At 40.8% G+C, this 13,229-nt stretch overlaps 1 protein-coding gene across 7 annotated transcripts in view; it reads right to left on the bottom strand.

Moving 5' to 3' along the window:
• LOC114450692 (adhesion G protein-coupled receptor L3) overlaps positions 1–13,229 on the bottom strand; it is a 199,247-nt gene that overhangs the window by 40,911 nt on the left and 145,107 nt on the right. For all 7 annotated transcript variants that reach the window (XM_028428972.1, XM_028428978.1, XM_028428979.1 and 4 more), the window contains 3 exons: positions 6,782–6,965; positions 1,904–2,026; positions 181–386 (listed from right to left, as the gene is read on the bottom strand). In XM_028428972.1, coding sequence (XP_028284773.1) covers positions 181–386; positions 1,904–2,026; positions 6,782–6,965 — 513 coding nt within the window. The remainder of the gene's footprint in view (positions 1–180; positions 387–1,903; positions 2,027–6,781; positions 6,966–13,229) is intronic.

Raw genomic sequence — 13,229 nt, 5'->3', positions numbered from 1 at the left:
CTCCAAACCCTCACAAGGTGTTGTGAGCATTGTTGTTTTCCACAATGTAATTTTTCCACGCATTTCCTAGAATAGAACTTCTTCATGTTTTCTTAGTTTAAGATGAGAGTGTTGTCATTATATAAAAAATATAATGATAAAGGCGCTGAGAGGCACTGACATCAAAGAAAAACACATTACCTGCAGATGTCTGATGGTAAAAATGACTGGGTCAGAGAGATAGACTTTGTTAGAGTCCTTGTTGATGGCAGCTGTGATAACCGGTGAGTTGACAATGACGGAGTAATTGGTGGCCATGGCTTCGCTGCCCAGCTTCATGCTGGCGTTCTCCGTTGAAAGGTAGACCCCGATGTGTTTGTACAGGACGAATGCAATCCGGATTTCACCTGAAAGAGGGCGGTGATGGGAGAAAAAAAATCTGTCAGAGCTGGACACTAGACTAAAGAATAAGGTAGATGGATTTAGGAACCTAAGTAGCCTAAATATTCGCTTCCATGCACTGTGTGCTTTTTCCCCGCTGGCTCCAAATTTCTAATACAAAAACTCTTTTTTTTTGTATTAGAAATTCTCTGAATCAAAGTCTATAAGTATATAACCATTATTATTGATTAAGCTGAACCTTAAATTACACATTATGTAGTTTTAAAAAAATAACTCCCCATTGCCATTCCTTATTGTGCTACCCCAACTAATACTACTTTAAGTGGATAACAGCATCCTATTCATCCAAACTCCCTAGAACTCTAATCAATAACTAATGTGGATAGCTAGCTGAGCTTAGCTTAGCTTGCTTGATAAAGTCAGTCAGTGTGACTGTGATACGTGGTGATCAAAATACAAACAGCATGCTAATAATCAATAATAAACCGCCCCCATATTTCAACATACATGTGCGATCTACAGTACTAATGTGATTTTCATTCCCCCTATACATTTGTGGTCCTGATTTGTGACATTTATTTGGCCCACAGATTGGAAAAATACAGGAATGAACACAAATAAACACTCAGCTGAAACCTTGTTAACACAAGAGTCAGAACCACACATTGTAAATCTGTCAAAAAAAAAACAACCCCGTGTCAAGGTTGCCATTACATTTTTCCACCAGAGGAAAAATGAAAATTCTTTCCCACACCAACAAACATCTACTTTAATTCAGCTTTCAAAAACTGTGCTTACAACTTTTCTATTGGCACTGACAAAGTCGAGCATTTTTCCTGTTAATAATTTCCCCTTCTCCGACACATCCCTTTACCCCTCCTGCCGTCTCACTTTTGAGCACTGATATGAAAGAAAGTTCCTTCCCGCTGCGACTGAGATCACTCACTCAGATGAAAGGAAAACAATTTGGGGGTGCTGTAGAACTGGATGACGGGGGAAATATCCACCACCCTGCTATAATGATCCGCCTGGGCACGGCTGGACATGGACTTAGTCATCCAGCTGAGAGGCAGCGGGCGCAGCTTGAGTCCATTCTGATTTGCATGAGCTGATAATAAAGTCTAAAAATGGGTCTGTATCGCTCCTGCGGATAGCTTCAATATGTATTGTCTAAGTGCCTCATTTACAGTTTGGTGGCTGCGCTTCTATGTAACTAATTCTAGAGCCTCGGCTCCATTCGGAGACCTCAGGAAGATGCTTTATGTGCAGACCAACAAAGGAAGTATTTTCATTAAACTCTAAGAATAAGTAGAAAAGAAGAGAATATTTGATGATTTATAGTAAATCTTGTACGCCTGGAAGTTTCTTTCTATCGCTATTATTGTCAAATTTTTACCATCACATTGTGTCTGTTTACCACCCTAAATAATACAGCAACCCGTGCTGCACAGAAGACACGATTACACCTCACACCAACAATAGCCGAACAATGAAATCACACTCAAAAGGTTTGATGTCTTACCGTTTCTTCCGTGCTGCTTTAGTGTGTTCGCTGAGAGGTGGATGGAGTTGCCTTGTCCTCCGGTTTGTGGGAACTTCAAATCTGGCAAATTCCCATCTGTGCTCATCCTCGCTACCTCCAGCTCTGCACACAAACACACAACACAACATTAATTGATACACGATCATAGCTTTTGAGAGGTCAATTCTATTTTCCTTTGGAGTGGGATACCCATAGCTTACAATGTGTATGCTAGTCACACCTAGGTGCACAGTCAAGCAATACACTCATGAGTATAGCGTGGTAGACATAAGTGTCATCATACAATATGATTTACACATGAGTGTGTAGAATGGGTGAGACAGGCACCTTTTTTTTTACAGCCTACGATGCTCTTTACACCTAGGAGAATAGCATGGCAGGGTCTTCACAGCCTACAGTGTTATTTACACATGGTATTTATATCTTACAATATGATTCACATATGGCTGCATAGGAAGATGAGCCCTGTATTAACAGCCCACAGAGTCCACAGGAGAGCTGCCTCCATCATCAAGGACCCCATCCTCCACCCAACTAAGGTTTGTTCCATCCCTTCCCCATTAGCCAGACACCAGACTCAGGAACTCTTTCTTCCTCTCCACCATCAGACTGTACCTTTGTGCATACTGACTGTTTACATCCAGTGACATAGTAACTGCAATACTCTTCTATGCACATTAATATTCAATAATTGCACATGTACCATGCCTTTGAATCTACAATGCTATTTACAACCATGATGTAAATATGCCAATATGGCTTATTTACATGCATGTATAAATTATTAACTATTTGTGCCTGTGGCTGAAAAAAACGAGGGCTTACAGCCAAAAAAATGACTTTCTAATAAAAAGCTAACGAGCTGAACTGGAACTTGAAATGTGACTTTCTATACCCTTCCCTGTTCTGTAGGAGTCTTGAAAGGAATCATCTTTTGAATTATATTGATTGACTATTTTAGGCCAGAATATATTATTATTTGTCAGGTCTAAGACATAACAGCTATTATCTAATTTCAAACACAGCTCCAAGTCACTGTTTTAGTAGGTGGTGTTCTTAATCTCTGCATTTCCAAGCGACACTAAACACAACACATGTAACACATCCTCTTCATTCATGCTGCTTTGAAGGACTGACTTGATCTCGGGGTCAGCGTCATGCTTTAATTGACTATGAAGTGTACAGGTGACACTGTTTACTCTTAAGCTGTAAAGACAAAGGTTCAAACAACGCCTTCATTTCAAGGAATGTCTTTCTCCTGCTGTGCAGAGAGAGATGCAAGGAGAAGATAAAGACAGGCGAGGGGAGGATGAGCTTCCTTCTGCGGCAGCTTCAACAGCTGTTGTGTCTGAATCTCGCTTCTAATTTATGGTTCAAAGATTCCAGTGTCATACAGCAGAGGAAAATGAGCTGCTGATAGAAGCCTCGCTGAAATAAAAAGCTCATTCCATCAAAGTTATTATGGTATGCTACAATTCAATTTAATAAAGCAGTCTAGTGTGCTCTAATCTCAAGTACCGGTGACCTGTGTGAAGTCTAGGCATTCCTAAATGTCATATTAACTCCCCAAGCATCAAGATGAATCCACTGATTCACTGCCAGGTAGAAGTACAGACAGGAGGTTGCACAAATGTCACACTATGATCTTCTGAGGATGGATCTATGAAAGTATAAAAGTAAAGAGCATACAGAAAGAGGAAGAGAAAAGTCTGTAAAATAGTCTGTAAAATCTACAGGAAACAAAATCTAAATCTATTAAAAAGCTGATTTCGACCCATTTCTGTTGGATTGTGTTGATGCTGGAGTTAATCTGCCAGCTCCTGTTTTTATGTTGTACATTTTTGGTATTAATGTTCAAGCAAAAATGAGCAGTGTTTATATAAACTAAGATTCTTCCTACTAGCACAGTCCTTATTGCCAATTGGTTTAACTTTAAAGATGTCAGACCTACAGCCAGGAGTCCCATGGCTGAAGCCCATTTTAACTATCATGGTCCGGTACTGGCAGCAAATTTCATCTGAAATTTTCAACTGTAGTTGGATTATGTTCATGGAAACATAATGCATAGTTTTAACCCACTAACAACACCATCCCAGCCTGTACTCTGTACTCAGGTGTGACGTAAATGCATCGCAGCATTCAACCGGAGGGAGGATTAGTCTGCAGTCGAAAACTCTCAGCCTGAAACAACTTGATCAAGTGCAAGAAATGGAAACTTAATTAAGCCTGATAACACATTCTGCTGATGATCTAATGTCAGTGGACTGTGACACCTCTGACTTTGATAAAGGTTAGTGCCAACGAAAAGCTGTGAAGAGGGCACATTTAATCCTGCTTTTGTATCTATTCTCATACCGAGGCTTCCCTTCGCTTCTCTTAAAAAAAAGAAATCTTTTGTATTAACATTCTCTTGTGCTTTAGTAAAGGCCAGGGGGGTTTTGATACATTCCTATTCAACTTAGCTAAGACAATACCCCAGATAGCTCACCATTCCCTTGATTCCAAGCCTGCCTTTTGAATAAAGGAAGCATTTTTCTTCTCTCTCTCTCTCTCTCTCTCTCTCTCGCCTACTTTTCCCTGTGTCGTTGTGTAAAAGAGCTTACGATGGGCTTTAGGGAATTTCTTTGATGCCATAGGAGTTGTTGGACCCAAAGGCTATACCTTCAAAGCCGGGTTTAAATAACATGCTAATCGGCAGAAATCTGTTCATAAGATTATCATGCAAGAGAGTGAAGCACGCTCTCGCGCAGACAAAGCTCCCGCATGCACTGTGACGTGTAAACACAAACACAGACAACAATGGCGGGGAAGATATCCTTCTTTGAAAGCGAAGAAAATAGATCTCATTATCAGCTTGAGCCTAAAATTGGAATAACGCTCTCGTCACTTTAAAAAGCAGCAGCTCGCCCGAGAACATGTCACCCAGGTAGTCTGAGATACAGTACACCTGCACATGTGTGAGTCTGAGCTAGGGATCAATAAGGAGCTGTGGCAAGTGATCGCCAGTGTTTAAAAAAGAGGGCCTCGTCCTTGTTTAACTACCCTGCATGAGGGATTGCTGAAGCCAACTGGCTGGAGAAAAATAAGCCGAGCAAACACAGAGATAAGGCCTAGTAAACATGTCACCAGCACATAATTAACCAGTATACCGCTACGTGCTATAAAATCTCACTCGAGTTGTGCAGGCGTCGTCTCCAAACGAGCACAGAATCTCCTTAATACCCAGATGAATTGTGTGCCAGATACAATAAAACCCATTTTATTAATTCTCCTTACGCTCGCTTCCTTTTAAGTCTGTAGACCTATATTTTTAGGTTGCCATGGCAGCGGGAACTCGAAAAAAAAAAAAAAATGCTCAGAGAAGAGGGTGATACATCATGACATTTTTTCCTCCTCATTCCCCTCGCCTCACTCACTACACTGTGTGCAATAAGTTATTACATTTTTACTTTACATTAGAATAAACTGATGTATCCAGGTTTGAATAACCTCACCAGGCAAAACAGTAATGACAGAAGCTCCATTATCTGTTTTATTTATGCACCGAATCATGAGCGCTGATCCCTGATCTGCACGACTAGTGGTTAATTCTGGCTAATAACTGACACCAATATAAACACAATCATTTCAGATAATTGTCCATTTACAGCTGACTGCCATCAGCCATAAACTCTCCTGCCAGACTTAACCCCCCCTGCTAGACAAAAGCATTACTCAGTGACCTTCACACTTGATCCACCGCCTCAGGAGCTCCGCTGTCAATATGAGAGTAACCAGGATCAATAGCCGTGTGGTGAACTTTGTAACCCCTTAGCAAGCTAGTGAGCTAAACCAGTACAGACCTCAGAGGAAACATCCAGCTCTTTAAATGCTTCTTATAATTGTCTAACTATCATAATTGGCAGTGCTGAGTCTTCCAGATGAGCTAATAATCTGCTTCTGAGCAGCTTGAGAAGATAATTCTGTCCAAGCTGGTTTCCTCAAACAAACAAAGGCAACCAAATTAAATGTAATTTGCTTCCTGGCGTACAATTTATAAAGCTTTCAGCTCTCAGGAACATGGTTGCTGTCTGCTTGAGATAGCTGACAGATAAGAGTTTAATTATCTTATTCATTAAGTTAATTCCACTATAGGAATGGTTTGATGTCTAGGTGGAAAAACATGTAACAGCAATGACCTAAAGGAGTTGAAAAAGATGCTTGATGTGAATGTGTGTGCAGATTTAACAAGGGCGTTACACCTTTTCTGGGTAAAGAGTCAGCAAAAATGGCGACCTGGTAAAATCAACAAAGTCCTCATACAAAGAGACATAGTAGGCCAAAATGACATTGTCTGACACATCAAAACTACTTGGTTAGGTTCAGATAAAGATCATAGTTTGGGTTAAATAGATGCTATGAGGCTAATCTCTCGCAAGTTTATTTACTTTATTTTTTTGGTTACCATGACGACAAGCTGTAAAACCTGACCTAAAGATTTACATGCAATTCTTCACATGACCACAAGAGGGCACACAATTGTTTCAATGCCCTTAAAAATTCATGTTATGATGAAGTTGGGCTGACGTGAGGCGCCGTGTGCTAGCAGCCTCAGGACCTATCCCAACCTTAAGAGACTGAAATGAAAGGTATTCAAATGGGGTTATGCCCTCTTGTGGTGGTGTGAAGAAGTACAAGTTAAAGGTGTAGGCAGGCACATAGGCTTAAAAATAGAAACTTGGTCCCTGAACCTAACCAAACAGTGTTTTAAAACTGGGTGAATGTCCACCATTTTGGATATGGAGCCATCCTTGTGTTAAAATGTACCATCACCATGTGAAGGTGCACAAAGAAATCAAAGTATCAAAGAGGACTTACGGATGTTGTCGGTGTTCTCCTGCACAATATCCGTCTTCAGAAGGTTGTCAGCCAAAACGAAGGCCCCCTGCTCCACTGTGTCCAGCAGCATGGTGGCGGCTCTCAGCTGTTCGCCTGTGCTCAGCTCCCTCCAAGCAGCCTGGGCCTGCGGCTGCAGCAGATTGTTGACAGTCTCCACCATGGCCTGGGGGGGGGGGGGAGTCCAAATCATCGATTTAGTGAGAAGAAGCTATAAGCTGGCCTGGGACTGCTGTTGTTTGACATGGTGATTTAGTAAATTTAGTATGAGTGAAAGGGAGAGTTCAACAGTGAAAAACAAATCACACCATCATCGTGCAAGGAGGAAGCAGGAAGCCTGCTGAAAAATGTATTGTAATCATTTTTCACTCATTTACAAGTTCTACTTTTGAACATGGATTGTCAAGTGGTAGCTGCAGCAACACCTGTGTAGTGACACTGAATGTGTTGTTGGCTTACTATTGTTGTCTTTTATCTACAGAGAAAATGAATCATGCAAATATATCAAAAGCAATTCTTACAAGTCTAGAGGCCAATTCTAACACGACTTGAGGCTAGAGTGTTTAATTGGTATGATAAATGTTCTTCCATGCAGACAATCCCAATACACAAACGCACTGTGGAAGGAAAAAAAACATAACAGAGATCTTCCGATGGATGTAATTTTTTTTTTTTTTGCTAGTAGCAACTTTCTGCAGCCATTCGGCTCAGAACTCTCCTGCATATTAATAGCATTGAACAACTATTATGCCTTCTTTAATCTCCCCCACAATAATAACGCTGCAGCAAGTAAGCAAGGAGGAAACAAGAACAACCTCGAGACAAGATGAAAAATTAAGAGCCATTAAAGATTTAAAAATGCCAATGGCAAGATTTATGAAGGGGAATACTAATTGGTCAAGCAGAGCAATTCATTCCTGGTACCATGGCTCCAAAGAGTGAAATGAGTCCGACTGCCCCCCCCCCCCCCCCCCCCCCCCCCCCCACCAATCCATTACTACAGAGGATTAGAGCCACTGAGAGACGAAGAAGAAGAAGAAAACATTCTCAGAATTCAGTTCTTTTAGTCTAGAAATTGTTTGTTCAACATAATTCTGAGAATTTAATTGACTTCAGTTGTTGCAATTATTGTTATTACAATGAAAAAAAGTGACAAAATAATTGAGGTATTTGAGAAATTGTTTTTTTTTTAACTTTTTTTTCTTTTTGTTCTGCAGCCCTGACTGAATTTTTCTTTTTTTGTGTTCTTGTAACATTTTGAAAAAATTTTCAAAAATATGAGAGATATGCCAATACCGGGCTTAAAGCTGCATTTAAACATAGCAAAATGAGTTCTGAGGAAATAGTCTAAATTCTTACTTTAAATTATTTTTATTTATTTTTTACAGAACTTTCCTATCAGAATTCTGACTTAAATATTAAAATTTTGATTTCAATTGACACAATTATGAGAAAAATATTAAACTGACTTTAAAGGCATATTTATTTATTTATCATATGTTGGAAACTTTTTTTTAATGGCGGTGAAAACTGTTCTTCAAAAGCCAGTTTGTGAATTTCTGTAGTTGGAAGCCATGATGTGGGGCGTCAGAACGCACACACACACACACTTTGAACTTTGCTCGATCCTCTTTTTGATCAATGGATTATGAGGGGGAATAAGAGTTTTAGCATGACTCTGAAACAGCAGAAGGGTGTAAAGCTGAACTCCACGAGCGAAATCATGTGCTCGACTGAATCAAATGAATCAATGATCAAAATGTTTTTTTTTTTCTTAAAGGCTGGACAGCTACAGCGTACAGTAAGTGCGATGAACCCCCTCTGTTAGCTTATAAAGGTCTGTGTTTGTTTCCAGTAGTGAGGGGGAGATGTAGCACTGATTGTATTGAACTCTCTGGTGCTGGCTGAGAATTTCAAACAGCACCAGCTGGTGTTTCCTCATTCAAAACACTCCACACTCACATGCATCCACACACGCCGCGAGAGTCTGACGCAAGAGCGAGCACACACCTCTGCACTTGAAACGTACACACAAGGTAAAACAGGCGCACGTGTATGCAGGGAGGCAGCCTCCCAGCTTTCATGTAATTATTCATCATCTGGAGCCAATCTCCAATCACACCTTTTGACATTCAGTTAGAGGCAGAGGTTGATTCACTCTCAATTAAGGAGCTCCTTTTCTTCAGGCGCTGACATTTTTTTTCCTCTTTTGTTCATCACTGCATGATTTTTTTTTCTTTCAGCACTTCTTAAAACACTGAAATAAATGTTCTTTGGGGAAAAAGATTGGCGGACTTGCAGAAAAGGCCTTCTCTCACTTTTTCACATGCATAAGAGACGTATTATTAAAAAATGGGCGGGAGAACAGGTGAATACTCAGGAATATGTGATGGATAATTGATAAACAGAAGTGAATGGGCTAAACAACAGCAGGTAGGGAGCGTCAAACATTAATATTGGAATAAAGATCATCTTTCATACTGCTCCTTCAGGCGTTTAGAAGATCAGCCGAAGAAAAGCAATAAAGCCCACACTGACTCACTCGCTCGCCGTGTGGATGCACTACCAAATTACTGTGACACAAATGAGTCATTATGGTTATTAATGCATATAGCACGCCAATTTCACCTCATTTAAACCACAGAATGAAATTATGACACAAAGACTGCGGAGTATTGTCGAATTACCTGCATTCAAGCTTACAGTGCAGTTTTAATCTACATGTGTTACTGTGCTAATGCATGAGGTTTGCCTTTGTTTTTAGTTCTGGGACTTCATGAGGGATTATAATCTACAGATTAAAAGCTCTACTTACTGCTTTAGTTAAAAAAACTCTGTATATTTGCTCAGGCAGTCCATTCAACTGCCATTATAGGTTGTTACCAATAGGTTGTCACAATAGTGTCCCCTCTTGTAGTGATTTATAGTAGGCTGGAAGGTGCTCTATCATTGATTCTGATGAGGGATAAACAAAAAATAATCTGGGGAGAACTCAGAACTCGCATTTTTGGTCCTAGTTTAAATCTCTGCAGGCTGCCTTGGTAACCATAGTAACCGAATAAAAAATAAGGACAGGAACAAAAGTTATGGCTCTCACAGGAGCAATGACGATTGATAATGACCATTGAATGGAATGATAGCATGCAAACTTTAAACTTGAAATTTTCACAAACTGGCCACTTCACAGTCCTCAGCTGGTCTATATTTGAACTCTCTCCCCTCTTGTAAAATTCTGTCCCAACCCGAAACTAAATGGAAAAGACATCAAACCACAGAAGGGAAAAAAAAATCCAATTCCATTGGACCTTGAAGGTTAATAGGTGTGTTTAGTTCCGTCCATCTGGCGGAAAAGCAACCAAAAATCTCACATATAACTGTGCTTTGGTGGTCCAAAGAGGATCTATTATATTTTGTTTTACTTTGGTTGTTTAAAGTGCACAAAAACTATTTGTAGGACGGGTGCAGCAACATTGTGTAAGCCTCTGCTATCACCGGGAGGTTGCCAGGCAACGGAAATGGCATACATACATTTACACATTGGAGCCTTTAATGGTACTTGGGTTAAAGTCAAAGGTGGTTGATTGGTGATGGTTAGAGAACATTAGCTAAGAAAATGGCATCTTTACGTTAAAGTTATACATATATTTTGTTTTCTTGCACCATCATGTGGGGAACACTCCCCCCTCTCGTCCTCTGCACTGCAGCCTAATTGGATTTGGAAGACATTCTGCAAAGTTTCATAAGATCAGTGTGAGAACAGCACATTTCCTGCCTGGGTGGGAAAACGCAGAGTGGTGGTGTAGGTGGGAGTCTGTGGAGTGGAGTCTTACAGTAGATGTGTGGTGGTGGTGCTGGTGGTGCTGGTAGTGCTGGTGGCTTGCTGCTATTTTACTGCTATTAGCACACTGCCACTCCATCTGTCAAATGCAGCGCCTCACTCCGCTGCTGCAAACTCTCAGACACTTTTTTTTTTTAAAAGCTAGTTTAGTTTCCCGTGGTGAAAGAATGTAAGTCAAACTACATTTCAGTTCCTGGTTCATGAGGAAGTGCGAATCGTTAACTGGAGCCACTACTGGAATGTTCCGCTTGGAACGAGGATGATGACTGGCTGTGAAAAGCTGCAGTGCACAGGCCATTTAAACCGATGCAGGAGGAAGGAAGGGAGAGGTGGACATTAGCGTGAGCTTGGCAAGAGTCCAAACCAACCCATGGTGTGTGTGTGTGTGTGTGTGTGTGTGCCTCTATCTGTGCGCTGATTGATGAAATGAACTCTGGGTCTGGGAAATTGATTCTGGCTGAGGGTGATCTCCCCCTCTCGCTTCCCTTTCTGGCTGTGTTGCCGGCCGGCTCTATCCTCTCCTCACTCCCACCACCCTTCCTGTTCATCACCCGGGTCCTCTCACTTGTTTTCCTCACTCTGACGTTGAAGGCTGATCTCAAAATGAGGGTAGGAAAAAAAAACCCAACACAAACAAGGTGGGATATCTTGTTCTCTCTGTCCTCTTCTATCTGACTAGATGTCTCTCGGCACAGGTGAAGCTGTTGCATCAACCAGCCAAATCATCTGTCTTCTTTGAGAATCTCTGAAATCTTCTGCTTTAATATTTTATGAAGGCTTCTCTCTCTAGTAAGTGGGTGGTTGTTCATGGAGTTACAAAGGGACTACCTTATCTCAGATTTCATCTCACTACTTTCCAGCAGTGACCCTTTATTTTCCTGCACTGCAGAGGAAACCAGGCTGTGCTACTACACCAACATTGTCTCTTTACTAGCACAAAACATTGCACTAAATTACGGTTAAGATTTTTGCCTTAAAACCTACAATAATCTACACCGTGTGCTGTACTATGCTAACGAGCTTTACAAAATGAACATATGTGATATTTGAAAATTGTACACCAACATATACAGCAAAAATGTTAGCACTGTAAACTTTGTAAAGTTAGCAGGTTAGCTGTTTAATCCTGAACAGGAAATGGAAGTGTAACTAAGATTATGAATTAGTTAGTTTAGAGCAGGAAGCGTAGCTAACGGTATAATCTGAGATTATGGACATGTTAGTTTAGAGCAGGAAGTGTAGCTAACGTCCTAATCTGAGATTATGAACATAGTAAACATTTGCTAAAACATTCACAGTGTTAGCGTGGTCACTGAAAGCATGGTGAAGTTAGCAGGTTAGCTGTATAATCTGTGAGTGCACTGAACAGTAGCAGTGCTTGTTAATCATTAGCCAATAAAAAAGCCTTTCTGTTCAGGTTAGATTAGATTTTTACATGTGGCTACACTCAAGATTACTTTATGTTGTTCTTTATGTTCAACACTAATGTTAAGATTAGAATATGTCCATAATCTTAGTTTAATCAGATTTAATTTGCTGATGTGATGTTGATGTGATTGCTGAACACACATGGATATAAACACACAGAACTAATCAGCATGAAACCACAGGACAGCAGAACTCTCTGCACTGTGGGCAGTAGCCGCTCACTGAGATTATTCAGGCAGAACTCTGCAGGCCAGATGAGGAGGTCTCTGTTTATAAGGGAGTGTTATTTTTTTTTCTTCCAACAAATTGACTACCAGGGAAATTTTATCATCTCGTTACGTTCCCCGAACGAGGAGCCTCCCTCTGTTTCGCCTGCTCTGAGGTCATCCTGCGCCTTGGCACTCCCTCCGGTCATCTTTTCATGCAAAGGTGTCATTTTAATGAGGGTCGGAGCGCCATATCCTCCCTGAATCTTGCAAACTCACACACACACACACACACACACACTTGGCTCCTGCTGGGGCATGATATATTATTTTTGATCTATTTTTATGTGTTGAAAGCAGAGAGGAGAGAGACACGGCATCATTTATTGTAAACCTCCACATCTCCACACACGAAAAACTAGAATCCACTGAAAGCTAGCGTGTTTGACTTTAGAACAACAGGGATGTAATCACAGTAATTGGATGACTGCTTATAAACAAGCTGCCATTAATATGACCAAAAGGCACAAGAGGCAGGGCGCCATTTTTTTATCATGTTTGTTCAAAATCAAAGAGCGCAACACAGAAACGGTCCTGCGGGGAATATGCAGAACACAGAGAGTGGATCATTATACGCTTTGTAGCTTTATCAAGGCCAAATCATGTTCAGCGGGATTAAATTGGCTATGACATGTAGCAGATATGACTCTTTACCAACGAACAAGAAGGATTCAGAAGTAGTCATAATTAATCATCATTTCGTCTGCACATGCTCAGCAGAGGCAGGGCTACAGCCACAGGTTGAACTGTTTATGAATATGTAATTCCCAAATGATCCTAACACGATAAAGACCTCGCCACGAGGTGATTTCAAGAGTTGTTTACCACTTAAACAGGATAGAAGCCCTCAATGAAGATGAGAATCACTCCTTATCTCATTCAGACATCCACCACAAGC

The sequence above is a fragment of the Parambassis ranga genome, chromosome 18 (genome assembly GCF_900634625.1).
Source record: "Parambassis ranga chromosome 18, fParRan2.1, whole genome shotgun sequence".
Taxonomy (NCBI): domain Eukaryota; kingdom Metazoa; phylum Chordata; class Actinopteri; family Ambassidae; genus Parambassis; species Parambassis ranga.
The sequence above is the reverse complement of the archived record's forward strand: the minus strand, read 5'-3'. Positions and strand labels throughout refer to the sequence as shown.